Raw genomic sequence first — 23,290 nt, 5'->3', positions numbered from 1 at the left:
TTATTACAAGTCCCGGCACACCTGGTAGTTTTCCAAGTTTGTTTTCCATGACATCACCAATGGGAAGTCTTCAAACACCAATTGCTGTTACACCAAGTAAGTTAGAAAAATAAGATAACTTCTTCTTTTCGAAAACGATAGCGTAAGTTATGTTTTTTAAAAAACGAAGAGAACGGAAACAATGGCAAAACAACAGTCGTTAAATTACTCTATGGATAAAAGTGAGGAAAAAATGTTAGTTAAAAAGTGTGGCTGTTTCACCCAAGAGTTATAAATGAATAAATGTCACCTTTTTAGTATGGCATAGTCAATTCCTTTGTGATATACGCGATACACCTCATGCCTGCTTACAAGTGACCATAAATGTAACTTATTTGATATTGTGTTTTTACCTTTTTTCCGTTTTTTTAAATAAAAAAAAAATTTAGTAAATGCTTATTGATAATTAATATTTGTATTTTTTAGGTGGGAAGCGTCGAGCTGACAGTGGTACTCAGTCCTCCGATGATGCCAAGCGTGCTCGCTCATCCATGCAATCTGACAACGATAACACACAACAAGATTTTTCACTCGAAGTTATTAACGAGGTGGTCAATATGATAACTGATCCTGCTCAAATGTTGGGTCCTGAGGTTAGTTACTATGTGGAGTGTAGCTTTGAAATGTGTGTGCTTTGTGAATATGCCATTAATTTATGCTTTTTTAGTAAATAATGGAATTTTTACTCATTCGCTTTTTTTAATTACTAAAAAACTCATTTAGGACATAATGGACTCCTTTTTTAATTAATAAAAGACTAGTTTTCTTAAATTCTGTTCAAAAAATAAATTTTATTTTATTATTCACTATTTATTCTATTGCAGGCGGCTAACCTGTCATCACAATCAGCTAGAGATGAAGCTGCACGACAGGAAGAAAGGCAAGGTCTCATAGAGTTTCATGTCGTAGCTAACTGTGCCAATGCCTCCCGTCAAATCCTCACATGGCTGGTTGAGATACAGAATGTATTCGCACGTCAGCTGCCAAGGATGCCACGAGATTACATTGCTCGTTTGGTGTTTGATACAAGGCATAGGACTTTAGCTTTAGGTAAGATACTTTACTGCTATTATTGTGGGTGTACATGTTCTTGGGAAAAATAATGTTAACCGCAAATGCTCCAACCCAGTAGTCATTAATTTGTTGTCTAAATTGACAGCCACAAGGCCTAGGACTTTAAGTAAGATGTTTCACTAGCATCGTGGGCTTGACAATACGTTTTTTCTTCAACCCAGGTGGTCACTGATGGGTTGTTAAAATTATCAGCTTATCAAAAAATCCATCACAAACAAATTTAGATACGTGGTAACTCGTAAATAGGCAAGGGGGTGTATGAAACAGTACACCTGTATTATTAACCAAAACAAATTGATGTATCTTTTCAATAATGATAATAAAGTCATATTAATTTAAAAAAATAAAAAACAAAATTGAACCAACATATGTTATAACAGTGAAAGAGGGTCGCGTTATTGGTGGAATTTGTTTTCGAATGTTCCCATCGCAAAGGTTCACAGAGATTGTATTCTGTGCTGTGACATCCAATGAACAGGTTAAAGGGTATGGAACGCATCTTATGAACCATTTAAAGGAATATCACATTAAACAGGTAAATTTCTAATTTTAAAAGGGAAAAAGTATTAGTAATAATAGTAAGATTGTTTAATCTTAACTATTGTAGGCTCACAAGCGGGAAAATGACAGTCGTTACAACACTGGTGTCTTATTTTATACACCTCGTGCCAGCTTACTAGATACCATGTATATACCTTTATAAGTTATTGTTTTTTTTCTGTGTAGCTGATAGTTTGGACAACCCATTAATTGACCACTGGGTTGGAGTAATAGCCATTAGATGTTTTGCCATTAGGACACATACGTCCACAATGGTAGCAGCATCGAGCCTTGAACTCATTACCTCTTGGTATTCAGTTTTGGTCCAATTCCAAAACCCCATTTCGTCCACAGAGTATGTACCACTTCCTCACCTATGCTGATGAATACGCTATCGGTTACTTTAAGAAGCAGGGTTTCAGCAAAGAGATAAAAGTCCCACGATCTGGATATGTGGGGTACATTAAAGATTACGAAGGTGCCACTCTAATGGGATGTGAATTAAACCCAAGGATTCCTTACACTGAGTTTAGTAATATAATAAGAAAGCAAAAAGAAGTAAGTTTCTGTTAAATTATAATCCTATATAATAGATGCTATTGGTTTTACCAGTACCAAATATACATTATGTTATACTTTTGTTTATTTTACATTGTATTGTTTGTAGGGTTTAATGGTCATACTTTTAATTGAAAACATTATTTCTCTTTCTGTTTTATTCGTAAGCTTGTTTAACAACTGTTGTTTTACCATTACTGTCGCTTTTTCTCTCTTGTAAACTTTCTCGACCTTCGTTATCGTGACCGAAGAGACGATATAAGTTCTATACATGTATTATAACCTTATTTTAAGAAACATTTTAATTTTGTCGTCAAACTATACTGAAAAGGTATAATTTTCATTAAACCTTTTTTGCACCATCATTCACAGATTGTAAAGAAACTGATTGAGAAAAAGCAGCAACAGATCAGCCAAGTTATGCCCGGTCTAACTTGCTTTAAAGATGGGGTTCGTCAGATACCTATAGAAAGCATACCTGGCATAAGTAAGTTTATTACAATTAACTTTATTGGGTTATCACATAATTTATGTTATAACCGATGCGGTGCCACAGTGGTCAGAGAGCTTGCCTCTGGTCCAGAAGATATGGGTTCAAGGCTCGCCAATGCTACCATTGTGGCCATATGTGTCTTTGGGCAAGACACTTATAAATTTTTCGATCGATTTGTCTAAATTGTCAGCCGTAGTTATAATGAAACATCCTCAAGAGAAAAAAAAATAATGAAACATTCTTAAGACATCAACAAAGTTAAATATGTGGTTTTTGTAAGTGGGCATGAGGTGTATGAAACAAACACCTGTTTGCTGTTTTGATATGACTGTCATTACCCCACCACAAGAGGATAAATAAATTACAAAATTTATTCATTATGACATCACAGTGAACACTGGATGGAAACCAAATAGCGACGGCAAACGAAAAGAAATCGTGGAATCTGTTGAAAGTTTGTTTGCACCTCTGAAAGCTATAGTGCAAAGCATGAGGGTATGTATGATGTATACTGAAAGCACGGAATGTCTATATTTAATGCATCATGTATAAATGGATATATAGTAGGGTGCGGGAAGACGGGATGCATTTAACACTTAATATCAAAATATCCTTATCCTATTTTAAACAATTAACAACGGTGTATAGGAGTTGTGAAGATATGGTTTTAGAATTATATGTTCTTTGTTTACTACTAAATGGAACTAGCAAAACAGAATGAAAGGATGTCCCATCTTTCCCACCCTAGACCCTACTATATGTATATGTCTTTGGTATTTTTAGCATTTTTTGTTATAAGAATTTAATATTTGGATTTTTACCACATCATTTTTCTGTTAATCCCTTTTTATTGTTGTTTTATAGAGTTAAAAAAATGTTAATATGTTAGGTTTATATTAATAGTCATCATACTTGTAGAGTCACAGCAGTGCATGGCCCTTTCTTGAACCCGTTAAAAAATCGGAGGTTCCTAACTACTATGACGTCATAAAATCGCCTATGGGTAAGGAGAATATCATTCTTGATAACGAGTTCAACTTTGTCGTAAAATTAATATTGATCGTTTAAAATATTACGCAACACGTTCGTGTTGGATAATTCACATCATATTTACGATTACTGTTTATTAGTTTTAATGTTTTACAAAAAAATTATCTTGCTTGTCAGGAAAACAACAGTCGTTATAACATGGGTGTTCTGTTTCATACACCTCGTGCCAGCGAGTGTAGATATATTCTCTTCCAAACGGCCATGCTATAGGACCACTTTAAGTTATGTAAAATGCTCTGGCTCTAATCCCTAATGTTTGTAGCTATTTTGAGCCAGTCACTACTATAGTGCATTTTGCAAATGTTTTCCACGCCAAAAGGTCCCCTAAATGTTATGTAGAATTACGTCTACTTTTTTAGGAGCTTACAGCTACAGCCAACGTAAAATAGTGTTAAATTTCTGTTACCAATATTTCAGATTTGAAAACGTTGAACGAACAAGTCCGTTCTAAGCAATATTCAACGAAAGCCCAGTTCGTTACCGACGCTCAAAAAATCTTCGACAATTGCCGCATATTTAACTCGCCCGAATCTGATTACTTTAAGTGCGCAAACACCATGGAAAATTTTTTCTATAACAAATTACGCGACCATGGTCTTGTAGATGGCAGATGATATGATGTTATGTCATTTCAACATGGTTTTAAAAAACAGACGTAGACTAGCAGAATGTTTTCCATTCTTTTCGTGCTGTTTTTTATACACGACGTGCATTACGTGTTCGAAACATATAATTATATGCGATTTTTGCATGATTCGAGAACATCAGATAAGAAATAATAAAGACGCACACAAGCAGAATGTTTTTGTTTTTTTCCTTTTGTTTTAAATACACGAAGTGCATTTGGCATTCTAAAAGCAGTTTCAAATTCCAGTATAAACTTTCGCCGTTTTGTTTGTGAACATTGAGCTCAAACTTATTTTTGTGACAACCTAGCTTATTTAATAAAAGCACATATATACTTTAAATGTGTTTAACTTAATGTTGCAACCCTGTACAACAATGTTAGAAAACATATGCCGTACTACTGTCCCAAACAGTTTTGTGTCACACATTTATCCTTACGTGGTGGGTGGACTTTAGAAGTTGTAACTAACGGGCCAATGCGGTTGTCTTTTTCTTCTCGTTTAAGATTTTCTATAGTTTTACAGTGTGGTGTATAATATACCAAAGAAAACACATGTTATATTTTACGAGTCATTTTATAGTTGGTTTATGAGTGGTAGCTTATGGTTTTAACTTACACAATGATTTGACAGATTTTCTGCAACATCCTGACTAATCGAGAAATTTTCAACTAGAATTATTTGTATATGCATATATAAACGATGCTGTCGCAGCTTTAGCACTAAAGAAATAGAAAAAAAGTGTATGTTTTTGAAAAAAACAGGTGTGAGCATTTGAAAATATGGTAACGTTCTATAAATAGTACAGAATTAGGATCTTCAGTTACATATTGGCTCAAAACAGCTAGACTTGAATAAAGTTAAGTTAAATAAAAGCTTCAGACACAATGAACAGTATTATTTAATCAAACATTGAGCAGTTTGCTTTTAGTTGTACCGGGGCTGGTGCAGCACGTTTTCGACATCTCAGTCAACTGTTTAGTGTTAGTCTAAAAGTTCTTTTAGGAGCCCCTTATGGCCGTAAATTGATCAATATTTTTATGGTGATTAATATAAAATAGCTTTGGTGATAGCTTTTACTGCTTTTTCACCTCAACGTTTAGAAAAATTACAGAAAATTTACAGTAAAATGGGCGGGGTATATACTTTTTATGGTGCTAGGGATATAAACCTTCAAAACGTTTTTACAGTGATAAAAACTTAACACAGTTATTAATGTGGTAGTAAAGAATATTACGGCTATTAAGTTATAATACTTTCTACATGAACTTTAATAAGCGACTGATCGTTTAAAATCTGCAAACGTTGCTTTGTAAACAGGGCAAGCAGTCTCAATGCATTCATGCAATGTCATAATAAAGAGATCACGTGAGAATATGCCATTGTGAATCTGCTGTATTAAAACCAATCTCCATTAACTATGCAAACATAGATTCGAATCGGGATGTCCGGAAAAAGCCATTAGATTTTTTCACAACTTATGACGCACAAACAGTTTATGGTTTCGCTCATCGTATAAAAGAGCAAGTCATTGGAGAGAGTCTATATTCTTAAAAGCTTCGTTGTGCTGACGTTTTAGACTTTTCCAAACACTGTGAAAGGAAAATTGTCCGATTTTCAATACGATTTTGAATATTTGTACATGAAAATATTTCTTTTTTTTTTCTATAGGTTACGAATCCGTAAATAAAAATATTCGGTAATTCGATATGGATTATTCTACCACTATTCCGATAAACACGACAAATGCTACTGTAGCTGCTGTATGGGATTGCTCTGGTAAAAGAAGTATATCGTCTCAAGAGCTATGGGTCAAAATTGGAGGTACGAAATTACAAAATATTTCATTTTTTTGTATACAACGAAAGTGATAAAAAAGTTTTCGACCATTTTGTTAGCGTGTGAACAAGACACTTAACGAGAATTTCTTCAATTTCTAACTTGTTAGTCATACAGAAAATACACAAAAAAGCAATCACACGCAAAGTTAAATACGTGGTTCCCCGTACAGCATATAGGTCCACCGCATAAAAAGCAATCACACGCAAAGTTAAATACGTGGTAACTACTGTATATTACGCGTGGATAAATAAGTTATGTTCATTCATTTTATACTACCGCAAAATGTAAACCAAATATTTTAAAATTTGTTTTATTTATAAAAAGAGGGAGGTGCTCCTTTCATCGGGAAAATGTCGGTTCCTTTTATCTTATTTTTCCTAATGGTCGTTATCTACATTGATGAAGTTATATTTCTTGTCAAAAATTCAATCTATTGGAAGAGAACAGTTTACGAAATCTGGGTTTTAAGTTTATTTCCTGTAAGTTTTTACATGTTTGTATACATAGGCCTAAATATGGATCATTTTTTATGAAAATTTTAAATGTTTTTTTTAGTTTATAATTAATACGACAACAAAAAGCGTACGGGAAAAAAACCAATAATCGCCCACATATACATATGTGGTAACTCGTATACGAGTTATAAGCCGGCCGATGTGTATGAAACATAACACTCGTGTTATAACGACTGAAGTTGCCCGCCACGCAAGAAAAATAAAATTCATTAATTTATCTAGCAAAAAAATTTATTTAGGTATTGACAGCACTTTCGATCACCGGAATCTTCGCTCCGAGAACTTCCGGCACAGCCCGTTTTGCCTCAAGTTTGTAAGCCATTATTTTATTTCTACTAAAAAGTTTGTTACATTTTACGAAATAATCACTTTGTTAAAGATTTTACGAATAATCCTAGATATTCTATAGGCGATGTGGGAATGTGGTTAACGTGTCCGTCGGGCTGAGTGCCCCCTTTATTAGGTTGTCTAAAATTTTTACCCAATACATTACTTAAAAAAATAAAAATTACTTAAAAAATAATCACCCACAAAATTGTATACGTGGTTACTCGTAAGCTGGCTCATTGAGGTGTGTGAAACAGGGCATCCAATTCAGATCGTAAACCTTAACCCAAATTTTGTTCCCAGTTATTTTGCGGTCGTGCTCAAAAAGTTTTTCACCTACATATTGCATTACTACGGTGGCAAGCAAGCCATGGTTGAAGCGTTAAGGGGAGTTCCGTATGTTCCACCGAATCCATTTCCATGCTGTTTTGTTCTTTGCTGCTGGAGGAATCACCCAATGACTGTGTACGTGGATAATATTAAGTTTTATACGAATATAAAATGTTAAATTTTTATACGAAATTGATTATAAAATATTAAATTTTATACAAAATTGAATATAAAATATTAAATTTTATATAAAATTTTATGTGAAAAAAATTTATACTGTGAATATTAAATTTTATATGAATATAAAATTGTGCTAAATTTAAAACCTTACAAATATATAGATCTTTGGGGTAAAATGGGATACCGTTAGCACCTGAATACCATATTTCCTGATAGTGTTTTTAACAATCACCACGTTATTTTGGAGTCGCGGTGCTACGGTTATATAATTCTAGAAATATTCTTTTTTTTACTACCAAATGGGACGATTTAACAAAATGAAAACCTATTTTACCCCACCCTGCTATAACATAAGTTTACGAAAAAAAATGTTCGTAACTTTAACGATATAAACATAAACAATAATATAGTCGCATACATAAAATGTTTTAGCTTTTGCCAGCGCTTATTTATATTTTTACTTATATTTTTCAGACGTCGTTTAAATGTACTGCAAGGCCTCGTATACCAAGTACTTCTCATGTACCCGTTGATTTACTTGTTGCAAAGTATCTTGGCACTGGAATACTACACCATGCCCAACAGAGCAGTGGTAAGAAAACTGTATTGTATTGTAAAACGTGAGAATTAACGTGTAATAATGAACACCCAATGTGTACATGGGTGTCATATCCGGGGTACTAGGATAAGAAAAAGCAGAATAAAAAAAAAACTATTACTAAGTAACATACATGGTAACTCGTAAACTGGCACGAGGTGTATGAACACCCGTGTATATAGCGACTGTCGTTTACCGGCAACGCGAGGACAAAGTAAGTTACATTCATTTCTCTACTTGGTATAACACGAATATGCCATCTCTATGGGGATGTTGTCATACCAGCACTATTTTACAAAAAATACTGATGGTTATACATATACAGTTTTAATACCTGCATCACGTTTAGATCCTCGTTTCAACGATTCTTGGTCTTCTTGGAACACTGTCAAGCTTCACGTGCTTATACGGTTACACTGTACTTAGTAAAGTCTCCAGGTTCACGTTGCAGAACTACAACATCAGAGGTATAATATACACGGTTTTTGTTTATTTTAAAATCAACTACATTTAGCTGTACCTATAGATTTCAATATTTGTAACGTCATTGACCAAACCGATAAAAAATCAAGTATATATGTTTTATACTACATATAAACATGGACTGCATCAGGTATAAGACTTTTAAACAATATATAGTATTGTGGGATAAATAGTATAGCTACGGTTTGCACCTAAACTCTTTATTTTCTGATCGTAATTTGAACAATTAACAACACCTTTTTAAAGTCGTGAGAACGCGGTTATGTGTTTCTGTAAATATTCTTTATTAATTACGACTAAATGAGACAAGAAAAATGTCCCATCTTACCCCACCCTACTATACTTATTCACCCATTATCTTTTGATTTTTTCAGCCAAGTTCATTACTGTTCAAATGGTGGTTGCTTTCAACACAGTCCAAGGCTTTACTATTAGAGCGGTGGATACGCTCGGGGGATTGTCGTGTGGATTTCCTTACCCAGACAAAGCAAATAGTTACCGTAAGTGTTGTGCAAATAGTCGCGATTATTTTAAAGCAAAATTAGTATCGTGTATTAACTATATAGGTGTTTTATAGAAGTTTTAATTTGTTTTCTTGGGAATGACTTATTCTTTATGTAAAGTGGGGTGGGGAACGATGTGACACCTTTTCATTCTATTTTCTCGTCCCGTTTGGTATTAAACAAGGAACATTCAAAGATTTATAAAACCGTATTCTCCAATATACCATATCACCCCACCCTACTTATATGTGGGTGAGGTTCTACAGCCAGGGGCATATACTGTATATGGAAGGGGTATACTGTAACCGTAATCGAAACATACCTCTCTTCCTGGGCAATAGTTCACGGTGCTCGTATATCCGTTGGCCGACGCACACGGAGGCAATTTACGACCGCACATATGTTGAGAGCAGCAACTTTCAATCTCTTTGTCATACGCTCAAACACGATTAAAAACTTTTAACGAGTCTGGCCCAGCTTCGATCTTTCCGCCTGCGTGCCACAATTTCACATAAAAACCATTTACGAGTTTAACAAAGTACGAACAAAGCAATAGTTAAATTCCTTCATAACGATTATGTCGAAATATTTTCCGATTTCTTTGAGCGGCGAACTTTGTAGCGGACGTGACTAATGTCCTAGGAATTATAGGCACAGGTGTTCCTTTTTATTACGTAATGCATTTTTAAGACTTGGGTTTCTAGTACAAGTAGTTCTGCTTCTACAAGTTTATTAAACAACAAATTGGTTCAATTTATTGTAATCTGGGTTAAATTGTCGCGCATTAAAAATGTCGTCCTATATATAACTATAGTTGGTTTCATCTGAAATGTATCCCAAATAAATTTTCCTAGAATACATGTCTGCCGTTTTTAAAAAGATAACGTAAACTTTATACTTTATAAAACAGTTTAAACTGCCTATTAGTCTCGTGTCATGCGAGGATAAACAACCCACATATGTGGTAACTCGTAGGAGTGTGCAAGGGATATTTATGAAAAAACTGTGTTATAACTATTGTTGCCCCGTCACGTGAAGATAAATATAGTAGGGTGGGAGAAGATGGGACACCTTTTCATTCTTTTTTTCTGGTCCTTTTGGTAGTAAACAAAGAATATTTAAAAAAATATAAAATTGTATCCTCACGACTCCCATGTTATAACTATTGTTGCCCCGTCACGTGAAGATAAATATAGTAGGGTGGGAGAAGATGGGACACCTTTTCATTCTTTTTTTCTGGTCCTTTTGGTAGTAAACAAAGAATATTTAAAAAAATATAAAATTGTATCCTCACGACTCCCATATACCGTTGTTAATTGTTGAAAACACGGTCAGGATATTTGAATATTATGTGCTGAGAATGTTTCCATCTTCCCTCATCCTACTATATATCATTCATTTCTCCCACAGTGTTACACAACTACATACTGATATGTGAGGTTTTCATTATATCCTTGTGTGCTCGGTGGGCATTCCGTAGAAACGAGGAAGGATGTGAGGTACAACCCGTGCTTCTGCCTGGAGAAACTTTCACATCGGTTCGTAAACTATAGAAACTCTTACATATAGATAGATAATTTACACCGAGTGCGACTATGGTATATAGTACTGTTGGGTAAGATGGGATAGTGTAAAGACCCAAGTCCCAGGATTTCTAATCGCACTTTGAACTCTCACAAACACAAGAGAGAACAATGTTTTGCACTGCACCAAATATACAGTATACTTTACAAAAATTGCACCAATCGATTTTTGTGCACAGATAAAGAAAGACTTTGAATCTGCGACCACGAGCGAAGGGACGGGATCGTGTGATAAAGATAGTATTCCTACTGATGACGTCAGCGATGACGTACAACCTTACGGCGGATTACACACGAACAAAGCATTTGAGAGTGTTTGAAAAGGGAATGTTTTATTAACAGTTTTGCGTTCATATTTTAAATAAACCCGTATTTCGTTTTGTCTTGTTAAACAACCCCGCATTTCGTTTTGTCTTGTTAAATGACCCCGTATTTTGTTATGGGTTAACATATTATGTGGGTATATGCATAAGGTATTTTATATATGTATGTGAATAAATGAATAAAGAAACAAAGACACACCCACGCAGTAACGGTATGCCATAAAAAATTCTCGTAATTTGATACCAGTGAAAATCGCCCAGAGAAAACGATCGCAGGAGAACGAGCACTTGAAAGAAAGTCGGACAAATCTGCAAAACATGATGGCAGTAAAACCTTACGCGGTCACGAGGGTCTCAAACGGCACGCAACATTGCTGTCTGACTTACGTCAAAGCAGTTTTATTAAATAGAATCAACACCATTCCTGGCCGATTAACTTACCATTTGATAACATAACGTTTGCTATACGAGCCCCAAACGATACCTTTACGAGGATTGCCGCTCTCGCTATAATACCAGCTTTTATTTATGCAGGTTAAACGACTAAACCGCCTATAAAAGCTGAAACAAAAGCTTGCGGAGAGCTTTGCGTGTTAGCTTTCAAATAGAGTAGACTTATTTTCATTGGAACACAAAAAGATATGGCAGCAACCGAAACCACAGCAGATGTTAACTTTACAACTGTTAACTTTACAACTGCACCACCGCAAGAACCTTGGGATTGCAAAAGAGTTCACACCTCGATGGAGCTATGGAACCGATTTTCTGGTAGATTTGTGTTTGTTTTAGTTTGACTAAATGTTCGAAAGAGATACTTAACTAACTTAAGTATTGTGTTTTAGATTTTTTACTGAACGTTTTTTTATTTATGAGTTGCAGTTTGTGTCTATAGAGGAGGCGGCGCTTTTAATAAATGGAACATTCATCGTTTCAGAATACACATTACTACTTTTTCGTATACAGCTAAATAGTGTCATATTATTTTATTTCAGAGGGAGGGTCATACTATTATGGAGTAATGAGCGTACCGCTTATTATTCTCGTGCTTCTTGTCTTAATTTACATCGACGAAGTAAACTTTTTACTGAAAGATTCGGTTTACACGAAAAGGACAAGATATTCAATATGGGTCCTCTCTTCTTTTCCAGTAAGATTTGCGTTGATTTTTAGGATAATTTTTAAAGAACAATAACAATGTAGACTATATCAGAAGCTATATAGTATACAATAATAACAGGAAACATTTCGTGTCTATAACGTTTTGTTAAATGAATTAATAGCGTTTGTTCTATTATGGACCATGTCACAGTATAGTAACGTTGTTAGTCTCTATGCTGCCACCATAGTGGCCATGCGAGTCCCTGGGTAAGACGCGTAACTATAATTGCTCCCACCCATTGGTTGTCTTACAAACCACGCCCGTACAATTTGATTCATTCATATCAATTCACATGTCATTAATATTCCCCAGTCTTTAAAAAAATAACGAATGCAAATTTATGTTTTAGTTTCTTGGAGTTTGCTACACAACTGGACTTTTCGTTCCCAGGACAGCTGAGGTTGTTTCATATGCGGCTGGATAGTAAGTCAAGTAATGATTATTAGTAGTTGTGGTTTGCCGCATAGTTTGTGTAAACGTATAGATAGCATTAGCATGCTTTAAAATGAGGTCACATACGCGACTAAAATGCGTCGTTGTGTCGAAATAGTTACTTCAGAGTTACGTATATGTCGCCATTGCTCAATGGTTAGCGCGCCTGCCTTTAAGCTGCAGTTTACAGGTTCTAGGTTCGAGGCTCGTCGCTGCCACCAACGCGGGTGTGTGTATCTATGATGAAACACGAGGTGTGTGCAACAGAACACCCGTGTTTAAACGATCGACTGTCGTTTTCCGCAAGGGTAAATAAATAACATTATTTACAGCGCTTCAATCTTATTGAGACCACTGCGCAATTAAACGTGTTTCTAGTTCCTACCCATCTTTACACAGCTACATGTTTATTCCAGTTACTATGCGATTTCGTTGAAGAAGTTCACAGCTTATTGTTTGCACCTTTATGGCGGAAAAGAAGGAATGGTCGAAGCTCTAAAGGGCGACAAAGTAGTCTCATCGAACCCATTTCCTTGCTGCTTCGTTTGCTGCTGTTGCAATCAACCTCTAAGTCTGTAAGTACTTAATACGAAACACAGTAGGTTTGGGGTAAGATGGGACACATTTTCATGAACTATTCTAGTTCTTGGGTAACGAACAAAAATACACAGAATTCATAGCCTAACCGAAGCCCCGCGAATGTTGTTGATTGTTCAAAACAAGATTAGGAAATATAAGATTTAGGTTCTAACGTCATCGCATCTTACCCCCTTCCCCTAAAAAACGATTGTGCAAAAGATTACCTAAAGGTGATTCCCGGGAGTCGGGACTCTATTAACTTTTGACGACTGGCATTTTTTTAGTGAATTCCGCCGCCTTTAATGTAATGAGTTTTGACGCCTTTAATTTATTTTCCGCGCGCTAATTCCTAATCTACACTCCTACGTTTCTTCACTTTAGTTCCATTACAACTTTACTCTGTTTCCTTGTGTTGCTTTGTCAGTTGTAGTGCAGTTAAGTCAATGTATGCATTTAGTTTGTCCTATTTTACCAAAATCAGTTCATTTTCACATAGGTTACTGTCGCAATAAGGATCCAAATTTTTAAATTCATTTTTAAACTTTTTTTAATATATTAGCAACTGATCGTTTTATTATTACGTTCGCTGTAATGTTATATCCCGAAATATGACATATATGTTTTAACACGACAGCGAACGTCTTCGAATATTGGACTGGATCGTCTACCAAGTTGTATGGGTCTACCCTTTATTTGGCTTCTTTCAGGTGCTTGTTGCTGCTGAATATGCAGGCAGACCATCCGCTGGCGTAGTAAGTAGGAATACATATTAGTATATTCAATATGTTTGAAGCTCTTGTGTGCAGCTTTCTTTATCCTCACGTGGTGGATAAGATAACGACAGGAATTATAACACAGGTGTCCTGTTTCATACACTTTGTAAAAGCTTACAAGTTACGGTTTTGTAACTTTTTGTGGATGAAGTCCATTTTGCCTGGCTTTGGAAAATGCCATTATTTAATAGTATCCATGTGGTGGCACCCTGTCTATAACTTCCCAATTTATGGGGCCCCTTTGGCCCTTTCTATATAGGACCTGGCCCAAATACAATATAATAGAGACCTTACCAAAAGTAGAATATCACAGAGATCCCACCCACATAAATGGTTTATAATAGATACTTCACGCCCTCACCCACATAAAATTGGATAGAGACCCCACCCATGTAGAATATACTAGAGACCTCACCCATATAATTCCAACTATAAAAAATATTTACTATTAGAATAATTGTTTTCTGCATTCTCCAAATCAACTTCCATCTCAGGCGTTCACAATGTTTATACTCGGAGGTGTGTGTACTGTCTCCAGCTTTGTCTGTCTATATGGGTATGTAATCATTGGAAGATCGTCTAGATTTGTACTAAAACAATTCCACTTTCGAGGTAATTGTGTAATAAAAGCTATGGCCTACTATTAAATGTATCTTGCTGTATCTTTTATTAATTAAATTTTATTCATTGTGGATTCACCATGGGTTAGGTTTAACAGTCACGCTTTCTAACTGAAACTCTTTCCTATTTTAAATTTTGGTCTATTATGTTACTGTGGTAGTAGAACAGTGAAGCATTCTGTTTTGGCCATTGGGCAAGACAGTAAGACACCTAATGACCATTGCTTCAACCCTGTGGTCACTAATGGGTTGTCCAAACTATTAGCCATAGAAAAAAATATTACCCACAAAGATGTATGTAAGCAGACCTGGCATTTAACACAGCACACATGTATTTTTCTTTCAGGAAAATTTGCTTTTATTCAAATATTGGTTGGTTTCAACACATTACAACGAATCTTGATTTCTTTTCTGTCTTTCTTCAAAGAAATTCCATGTGGCTTCCCATATCCCGATAAAGAACAAGCATTTTGTAAGTCAAAATTAAAAATTATTCAGAGTTTAAATAGAATAATAAATGGAGTTTAAAGGGGGCTCAAAACAACACCTGTGTTATAAGGACTCTAGTTGTAATTTAAAAAACCTAAATTAGGATCATTATATGTAAAGTAATATATACCATTTTTTTTCAAATTATTTTTCTAAATTTACACCAAAACAGCTGGGTTTCATTTGTTAAAGACTTCTTATGTAACTTTGTTATTACTTTTTTACCAAAGTTTAAAATAAATGTAAATATTGTTCAGAAGAACTGACCTGAAATATTTACCCAGCTGTTGAACCATTTAAATTCCACATGTTTCCACATGTGGGCATATCATATCACTTAAACATTTAAGTAGCTATTAAATATATATTGTGATTAAAATCTATGGTTAGGGCTAAAATGACCAAAGGATTCGGAAGTAGTATATCATCTTTATACGTTATGAATTTTTTTATTATACTATATTCATACGCCAAAGGTTTAAATGTGTGATTTCTAATTTATTATATGATATAAACATTCATGGCTTAAAATTTCAATTTTATAACCTATGCTGCCCAAACAACAAATTTAATAATAATTTTATCCATAAGTACATTGACCTAATATAAAAAGTTATTGCGACTGTAATATTACGCATAAAAGTATTACGAGCACTTATGTCTACGATCATATTACCACAAAATTTTACTTGTTTGTGCAGTAAAAGTATTGACGTATTTAGGAGCTAGCATGTGATAGATAGACTATGGACCCATTATGGTTAAAGAATTAGTTCTATTCCTAATGTAAATGTGACTCAGTTTTTCTTATAGAAGAAAGACTAACTTGCTTTATCCTTGCATGGCCGGAAATCGTAAGACATTACAACACGGGTGTTCTCCTCGTACCAGCTTACCAGTTACAACGAATGTAACTTGGGTGTTTGTGTTTTATGTATTGCTGACAATTTATATAACCCATGAGCGATCACTGGGTTGGAGCAATTGCCATTTTAAATTGTCAGCCGTACATAAAAAAAACCTCATATATAAATTGTCAGCCATACATAAAAAACAAATAACTCATAAGCTGGCAAGAGGAAAACAAGCTGGCATGAGGTGTATAAAGCATACCCATACAAAAAATAATAGAAAATCAATAAAATGATCACCCACAAAAGGCCACAATACTACACATGTTGTAACTTGTTTTCAAATCTTTTACAGTGTATCATTCCTACATAATTTTGATAGAAATTCTCTTAATTTCACTCGTTTTGAGATATTTCTATAAAAATTCTGAGCACGGATGTATAGTGGAAAAAACAGAAGTTGAAACCAGTGTCTACAAAAAGGTAAAAATCTGAAATTGTATGAAAAACATGGTGTATTTTCGTCAGTTCAAAATCAGAAATTTAACTCATCTAGTATGAAAATCAATAATGTCAATTCGTCTAACATCCAATAAATCTTGGAAATACCTTACATTTTTTCATACTAAATGAGCCGTTGAAAGATTGTTTACATTATGCCTGGTAGCAGAAATAACAGAATGCATAAACTAAACCTAATCAACTGTAAATAGTCTAAACAGTAAAGATATGCATACTACTGTGTTTTTTATTTTTAAGGAAATTTTATTTAGGTTGGAGTGAAGATTATTTTTTCATAGTATTTTGAGATTATTTTATTTGAATGTAGAAAGAGGAACTGTCTGCTTTTTCCAACAACGCTATTGAAATGAAAACTGTAGATGAAAACAACAAACAAGTTTATATAGAAGCAGTATAAACAAATATAACGTTAGCCTCTAACTATATTCGAAAACTGAATGAATGCATTAGAGCGAAAAATGCATTAAAGTTATGAATGTCAAGATTAAATGTATTTTTGATTAATTTATGTATTCAGAAATAATGTAACTAAGTTTCATGTTTAATCTTAGCACTTTCTGCTTTAAGAAGAGACTGTGTTACTGTTACTATTGCTGGCTGCATATGTAGCAGATGTTTTACCCCCCATTATTTTGGCACATGCATTAGTATGTATATAATAACAACTTGAATCTTGTATTTGCATGGAAAATGTGTATAATGTAAAGTAGGGTGGGAAAGATGGAACACCTTTTCAAAATGGAACACCTTTTCATTCTATTTTCTTGTCCCATTTGGTACGGTGGTAAACTGTTGTTTTTTTGTTTAAAAGACCAGATTTGGATATTATGTGGTAAAGGTGTTTCCATCTACTCCCATCCCACTATATATAGTAAGTGACGAACTCATACTTTTGAGAGATGTATTGTAAAATCAAATAAGAACAAATTTTACCAGTTTTTTTATTCCACAATCATTTCAAATAATTTAGAACATGACAGCATTGTAAAAATATACGGTATGTGAATAAAAAAGTACCTCAACCAATAAAATCACACAAATATCCTGAGTGAATTATTGTTTATTATTGAGACTGCTACTATCAAATAAAGTGGAACTGATAGTCATTCAAAAAATAATATAAAAAAAGTTATTTGCATTTAGTGTAAATTGGGTTTTTCCGCAAGATAGCATAAATTGGAAAATATAAAATTTCGTTTTTAAACAAATTAAATTGAAAAATATAAAATTTCGTTTTCAAATAAATTAATTAATTGCGAATTGCGATGTAATTAAAGCTACACCAAGTGGCAGGAAATGGTCTTTATTTTTATTAAATAATTTAAAATTTACAAAAAATGAACAGAACAGCACTGTTGAATGATATATATTATTATATATATATACTATTCTAGTATGGGTGAGGTCCTACTGCAAGGCACATCGTGGGACCTGGGATTAAGGCCAGAGTTGGCCTATTATAATGTTTTATTTGGAATATAGATAAAGATAACTAATAATTGTTGTGTATAAAACGATTGTTAGAAGATTTTGACTACTGGGTAAAGACATGGCCAATGCATTACAATTGCAGATTAAACACTACCTAAAATGAAAAAATTAACGAAAATTACAATTTTCTTGTTTTATTTTAAATCTATGGAAAAATAAAAATAAAACATATTGTCAACATTTTAAATCACCATTCAAGCTTATAATATAAAACTGATACTAGCAATAATACATAATGTGTTCATACATCATATGATACGGAACAAAACTTAATATAAAAAACATATCATATTATGAAAAACATTTCATAATTTGATTTACCCTATTTAGGCCATATATAAATACATACAATGTATATCATATGTGTAGTCAATACAATACTAGCTTAGAAATTTGGTGTTTTTAATTTTCTTCCAAGTTTAATGAGCCATATCTTTGTTTTTGATCAAACGAGCTGGACCTTCTCACTGCTTCAGTGTTCACAGGATTTATTACACTTTCTCCTGATGTAGGACTGTCCAATGGATTGTTAAACACTGTTGGATATTCATGTACAGCAGAGTGACTGAATCTACTTGCCCATGCCAGCTGTAATAAGGTAAAATTATTTTTACCCTACTTTATGTGTATGTGTAATAGTACATACTTTGGTTACTTTACTTGAATAGAGCCCCTTTTAAACACGCATTTGCTCTGGTACAATGGTTAGGGCACTTGGCTCTTAACCAGAGGACACAGGGTTTAAAACTGTATGCTGCCACCATTTTTGTGTGTGCCTGACTTGCATTAACTGTTAGCCATACAGAAGACAATACCCAATAAAGTTACTAATGGGGTGTCCAAATTATGAATCGTACAGCAGAAAAACTAGAATGTTACAGGCATGCTAACAAAACACTTACAGACATGCTAACAAAACACAAACAAACACTTTGTTATTATTAATACCATCTGACATATCTTCGTCAAGCCATTTAGAATAATGAAAACAGGTTAAAATGACTTTTGTTAAATTTTTATGTTAAAAAAGACCAATTACACATAAATTACCTGTATTTGGGCCCATGTTAGCTTAGTACGAGTTTCTGGGTCAAGACCAAACACAACAGCATTTACAGCACCTTGTAATGGAGCAGTGAGTGCAGTCATTACCCATAAACCAAATATGTCGGTTCCTTCAGCGGTGAACGCATTATGTATCCTGGCAAAAAAAAGATTTAAACTAAATTTATACAACCAGGAATATTTACACTTTTCTTACTTTAAAAATCTGGCCTATCTTTTGTAATTCTGTATGGGTTGTATTTTTTTGTATGCCGTACATTAAAACATATGTAACTCACAAAGTTATATATGTTGAACTTGTAACCCATAAGCAGGCACAAGGTATATAAAACAGAACACCTATATTATAATGACTGTGATTTTCCCACCAAGTAAGGTTTAACAAGTTACATTCATTCATTATTCACTATTTTTTGACGTTTCGTACCATATCCCAAATACTTTTTAATCTTTACAAAAAAACATTAATTTAGATTGTAACATCTTATATTCTCACATGTACAGTATGATTGGTATTGTTATGAATTATAAAGCAAGTTACATTCATTTATTCAGAGTACAACTGTACAAGTTACCTGAGGATAAAAGGGAAGATGGACAGGATGAGGAAGATGAAAGGATAAGCTTTAAGGACTTTAATATCCTCTTTGATGAGCTGGACAGTCCTCTCTTCATCCGGATCATAAGTTCCTTGCCAGGAGGAGATTCTCTTCTTGAGGAAGTAGATGATGTAGGAGTATCCACCAAACATGGCGAGGATTAGCAGGAACAACGGGACATACCATCTGGAGGAATAGTGTGTTTAAAATATGGAGTGTAGCATAGGTGTAGTTGAACAGAAAACACTTAAATACAGACAGAACTATTAAGAAAAAAAAAAACAGACAAAAAAACAAGAAAAACAGACAGAAACACAAGAAAAAAAGGAAAACAGCAACCTTAGGGCATACCATAGTGTTTCAATATGCAGCATTGGAGAAAACAAATAAATTCAGGTCAAAATAAACATCCCGTTATAGACCAGCCAAATAGGCATAATAGTTGTTATTAATGCATACTTACATTAAAAATCTCCACACGGTACTTGTATGTTTAATCCAGCTGAAACAGAAGATAAAGCATTTGAACATCACAAATCTGCCAATAGTTTTAAAACACTAAAACACAAAGTTATACATAGTTTAATTTTTCATTACACAACACATGAAATTTAATCTAACATTCATTTTTGATTAATGCAAATGTCACAGTTTGATAAAACCTCGCAAATATACAATACCACGTACCACCATGCCCCAGCTGGTCCATAGTTATCCCCAATCAAAGGTAGAAGACTAAATAGCAATGGTGGACACACCCAAGAAAGCAAATGGTAAAATTTTTCATATTTTTCTGTTCGCCGTTGTTTTACAACATTCATGTACAAATTAAATGTAATGCAAGATACCCACATTAGAACTGTCCAATCTGTCAAAGAAATTGTATAGTAAAATGAAAAACAGAAAACATAAACTTTCGATTTTCTTAAGCTATGGGATCTCAATAATATAAAATAGAACGTATATATACCAACCAAGTAAAAAGCTGCATCCTGATTCAGAGAGACTATTTTCTTATTTAAATCAGCCATTTCAATACCTTAGGTCTAAAATCTTGCCTAGAGCATTTAAAATTTACATAGGCAAATATAATTTCACCGAAATACCATTTTAGTATTGCAATATTGTAAAAGCCAAAACAAAAAGAGTTTTATTAAAATTCATAGGTAACTAAAAAAAACAAAGCTACGAACCAAAATATGTCATCCACCAAGCCTCAAAGTCACATGTCGTACCATCAGGTGTCATATCACCAATAATATATCCAATGGCGTCGAACAGTGCAGCTATGCTTAGGTAAAGTATTAATCGTTGTGAGAGAATGGTGTATTTTCGGAACAGCCATATTGTTCCAATCATGAAACAGCTAGAAAACAAAAATCTTTAAAATTCAAATGTATAAATAAATGAATGTGCTTCATCCTCGAGTGGGTTGAAATGACAGTTGTTATAACACAGGTGTTCTACATGAGAACCAAATTCAATATTTAGAAATGCCAAATTTGCCCAAATTAGAGTTTTACCTTTTTGAAAAGAAATCAAAACACACTTACCACCCAACAAGAGATAAACTTCCAGTTGTTCGTTTCAATGCAATTATCACATTCTGAAGTTAAAGTTTTTGTATTAGTTGGTTTTATTAGATATACAAACAAAAATCACTTTATATTTGACAAAAACAATATAAATTATAGTATTTACTTATTTGATTCTTCGATTACGGTAGCAAAGATTTAGAAACCATTTTTAATGAAAAGACAAAATATAGTAACAGTCGACAAAGCAACAGTGGTTAAAACACGCTTAAATTGAATAACATATTTACTAATAAGTGTGGTCGCTAGACCTAAAATCACACTTTACTTTTGACCACAAAGAGAGTAAAACAGGGTTTCTTAACCGGATATGAGAAGTGTTCCCAGGGGGTGCGGAGGTGCTGGATCATGGGTACCTAATAAAACTACAGGTTGCAAACGGTTGCAGATATTTTAGTTATTTCGATAACTCAAAAACCCTTTGAGGTATCGGACCAAAAGTTGGTTTGTTAAACTCGTATGGTCATTTGACATCTATTGGACGTGGCCGCATAGCGTTGCTGTTCGAAATAACCAAAATATCTGCAGCCGTTTGCAACCGCACGCAACCGTTTGCAACCTGTAGTTTTATTAGGGACCCATGGATCAATAAGGTGGGTTAGGTCAACTTTATATAAGCAATTCTAGAAGAGAGTGCTGGTTTGTGATTTGAAAGGGCTGCAGTGGGGAAAAGGTTAAGAACCATTACTATAGAGCATGTACATAAATATACTCACACATTTATAGATATCCTTATTGAACAGTGTACATTGAGTTTCATTTTCAGACATAACTTTGTTCTTTTTATAAACTCTGTTTAAAGAAATTTCAAATCATCATCTTTGTAAAACGTAAAGTATAACGTTCAATTACGTTAGCCTAAACTTATAAAAACACAAAAAAACGCGTTCAAGTTACGTAACTTTTAGTGTCACTATTACCTACTATTCTGTCTATATTATGGCAAATTTAATTGAGCCAAAATTGAAATTGACGTAAAATAATATTGATGCTTATTTAAATGAATTTTTCGGTTTAAAACAGGTTATTTTAAACTTCTAAAACTGAATTTTCTATTCTATGGATTGTATAGTAAAAGGAACAACTAAACATAAACATTGTCACGTGGTTTGACGTAATATGGTTGATTTGTCCCGTGACTTTACGTCACTATTTTACGACGTCACTACTTTATGAATAAGGCCGTCGGAATTTAAACTGGAAACGCAAACAGGTTTAGTTGTTATTTGCGCAATAAATAATTGTACAAATATATGAATGTGAATTAATATTCCTCATATTTGAATGACTGCTGTTGCCCCGACATGCGAGTTTTTATATGGATTTGTAATTAGGAAGACGAAATTTCGGTATAATAAAATTAACGCCTTTATACCCAAATTTCTACAATCGCGAATCATTGAGAACTTAGTTTATTACGTCACAGTGTTAAACTGCCGTCGCAATTAGGTCCTTTCCAATTCTTGCAGCTGATTGGCGAGATTGATCACGTGACTGACTCCTCGCACCAGCTGATTACGCCCGCTGTGATTAATCCGCGCATAAAACACCTCTTCTCGTCAGCAAGTTGCCACGTTCCATTTTAGATGAAGTTGGTTCCACACCAGGTTACAAGTTGGAAGGTTTCAAGAAGCTTCGTTGCAAGAATTGAGTTAAGTACTGTATTACTTCAAGACATTAGCGTTATACAATGTTATTCTCAAACATATATTATGTATTTATACTACTATACAGTAAAATTACTAGACTACATTATATATAATAGTAATATGCTACAAGTTTTGTGCCTTCCGTTTATTATTTTAATTACTCTTTATCACATTGTGTTTCAGAAATCGCCACGGTTCTTTAATACGTCACTCGCGACATCACCTAATATCTCGATTCGCAATCGCTGCGTTCTGTTACGTCATAAACCGACACAATCGCTGTCTACACTCGCGTTATTGTTACGTCATTAGTTCCGTTACGTCATCACTGAACAACACGCGACCGTTCTACGTACGTTTCGCGACGTTTATTTTCATGGGGCCCCATGCGCGTTTTGCGTC

General features: G+C 34.1%; 4 protein-coding genes across 4 annotated transcripts in view; 3 read left to right on the top strand and 1 right to left on the bottom strand.

Annotated features, from left to right (window-relative positions):
- LOC100183071 (histone acetyltransferase KAT2A) overlaps nucleotides 1-4,937 on the top strand; it is a gene marked incomplete at its 5' end in the record, with an annotated part of 7,042 nt that extends 2,105 nt beyond the window's left edge. The window contains 9 exons of the mRNA XM_002123160.3: nucleotides 6-96; nucleotides 466-632; nucleotides 864-1,089; nucleotides 1,494-1,648; nucleotides 2,008-2,211; nucleotides 2,584-2,698; nucleotides 3,096-3,199; nucleotides 3,623-3,707; nucleotides 4,172-4,937. Of these exons, the coding sequence (XP_002123196.3) occupies nucleotides 6-96; nucleotides 466-632; nucleotides 864-1,089; nucleotides 1,494-1,648; nucleotides 2,008-2,211; nucleotides 2,584-2,698; nucleotides 3,096-3,199; nucleotides 3,623-3,707; nucleotides 4,172-4,368 (1,344 nt within the window). The remainder of the gene's footprint in view (nucleotides 1-5; nucleotides 97-465; nucleotides 633-863; nucleotides 1,090-1,493; nucleotides 1,649-2,007; nucleotides 2,212-2,583; nucleotides 2,699-3,095; nucleotides 3,200-3,622; nucleotides 3,708-4,171) is intronic.
- A 1,097-nt stretch (nucleotides 4,938-6,034) lies between these two features.
- On the top strand, nucleotides 6,035-11,261 carry LOC100183825 (organic solute transporter subunit alpha-like). Its single transcript, XM_002128939.2, has 9 exons — nucleotides 6,035-6,204; nucleotides 6,547-6,701; nucleotides 6,977-7,050; nucleotides 7,368-7,529; nucleotides 8,049-8,166; nucleotides 8,522-8,639; nucleotides 9,030-9,155; nucleotides 10,569-10,696; nucleotides 10,921-11,261. Exons 1-9 carry the CDS (start codon nucleotides 6,090-6,092, stop codon nucleotides 11,059-11,061), a joined length of 1,137 nt encoding a protein of 378 aa, XP_002128975.1. The 5' UTR covers nucleotides 6,035-6,089; the 3' UTR covers nucleotides 11,062-11,261.
- Nucleotides 11,262-11,651: 390 nt separating this feature from the next.
- Nucleotides 11,652-17,534, top strand: LOC101242131 (organic solute transporter subunit alpha-like). The gene is made up of 9 exons (XM_004226238.4): nucleotides 11,652-11,832; nucleotides 12,057-12,211; nucleotides 12,573-12,646; nucleotides 13,072-13,230; nucleotides 13,869-13,986; nucleotides 14,502-14,619; nucleotides 14,974-15,099; nucleotides 16,323-16,450; nucleotides 16,797-17,534. The coding sequence occupies exons 1-9, from the start codon at nucleotides 11,706-11,708 to the stop codon at nucleotides 16,884-16,886; spliced, it is 1,095 nt and encodes a 364-aa protein (XP_004226286.1). The 5' UTR covers nucleotides 11,652-11,705; the 3' UTR covers nucleotides 16,887-17,534.
- On the bottom strand, nucleotides 17,422-22,677 carry LOC100178347 (cyclic AMP receptor 3-like). Its single transcript, XM_002129068.5, has 9 exons — nucleotides 22,659-22,677; nucleotides 21,956-22,031; nucleotides 21,198-21,250; nucleotides 20,838-21,010; nucleotides 20,332-20,512; nucleotides 20,108-20,146; nucleotides 19,621-19,830; nucleotides 19,031-19,181; nucleotides 17,422-18,568 (listed from the first exon to the last, which is right to left on the bottom strand). The coding sequence occupies exons 2-9, from the start codon at nucleotides 22,007-22,009 to the stop codon at nucleotides 18,383-18,385; spliced, it is 1,047 nt and encodes a 348-aa protein (XP_002129104.1). The 5' UTR covers nucleotides 22,010-22,031; nucleotides 22,659-22,677; the 3' UTR covers nucleotides 17,422-18,382.
- Nucleotides 22,678-23,290: the final 613 nt, after the last annotated feature.

Source organism: Ciona intestinalis, chromosome 7 (genome assembly GCF_000224145.3).
Source record: "Ciona intestinalis chromosome 7, KH, whole genome shotgun sequence".
Classification (NCBI taxonomy): domain Eukaryota; kingdom Metazoa; phylum Chordata; class Ascidiacea; order Phlebobranchia; family Cionidae; genus Ciona; species Ciona intestinalis.
The sequence above is the reverse complement of the archived record's forward strand: the minus strand, read 5'-3'. Positions and strand labels throughout refer to the sequence as shown.

Bases quoted from the DNA above. Each gene is read 5' to 3' on its own strand.
- LOC100183825 (XM_002128939.2), top strand. From the start codon at position 6,090: ATGGATTATTCTACCACTATTCCGATAAACACGACAAATGCTACTGTA. The intron at 8,167-8,521 runs GTAAGAAAACTG...CATCACGTTTAG, and splicing joins CCATGCCCAACAGAGCAGTG to ATCCTCGTTTCAACGATTCT. The intron at 9,156-10,568 runs GTAAGTGTTGTG...TTTCTCCCACAG, and splicing joins AGACAAAGCAAATAGTTACC to TGTTACACAACTACATACTG.
- LOC101242131 (XM_004226238.4), top strand. From the start codon at position 11,706: ATGGCAGCAACCGAAACCACAGCAGATGTTAACTTTACAACTGTTAAC. The intron at 13,987-14,501 runs GTAAGTAGGAAT...CTTCCATCTCAG, and splicing joins GCAGACCATCCGCTGGCGTA to GCGTTCACAATGTTTATACT. The intron at 15,100-16,322 runs GTAAGTCAAAAT...AATCTTTTACAG, and splicing joins CGATAAAGAACAAGCATTTT to TGTATCATTCCTACATAATT.
- LOC100178347 (XM_002129068.5), bottom strand. From the start codon at position 22,009: ATGTCTGAAAATGAAACTCAATGTACACTGTTCAATAAGGATATCTAT. The intron at 21,251-21,955 runs GTGAGTATATTT...CTTTAACTTCAG, and splicing joins ATAAGGATATCTATAAATGT to AATGTGATAATTGCATTGAA. The intron at 20,513-20,837 runs GTTCGTAGCTTT...TTTCTTTGACAG, and splicing joins TTGGTGGATGACATATTTTG to ATTGGACAGTTCTAATGTGG.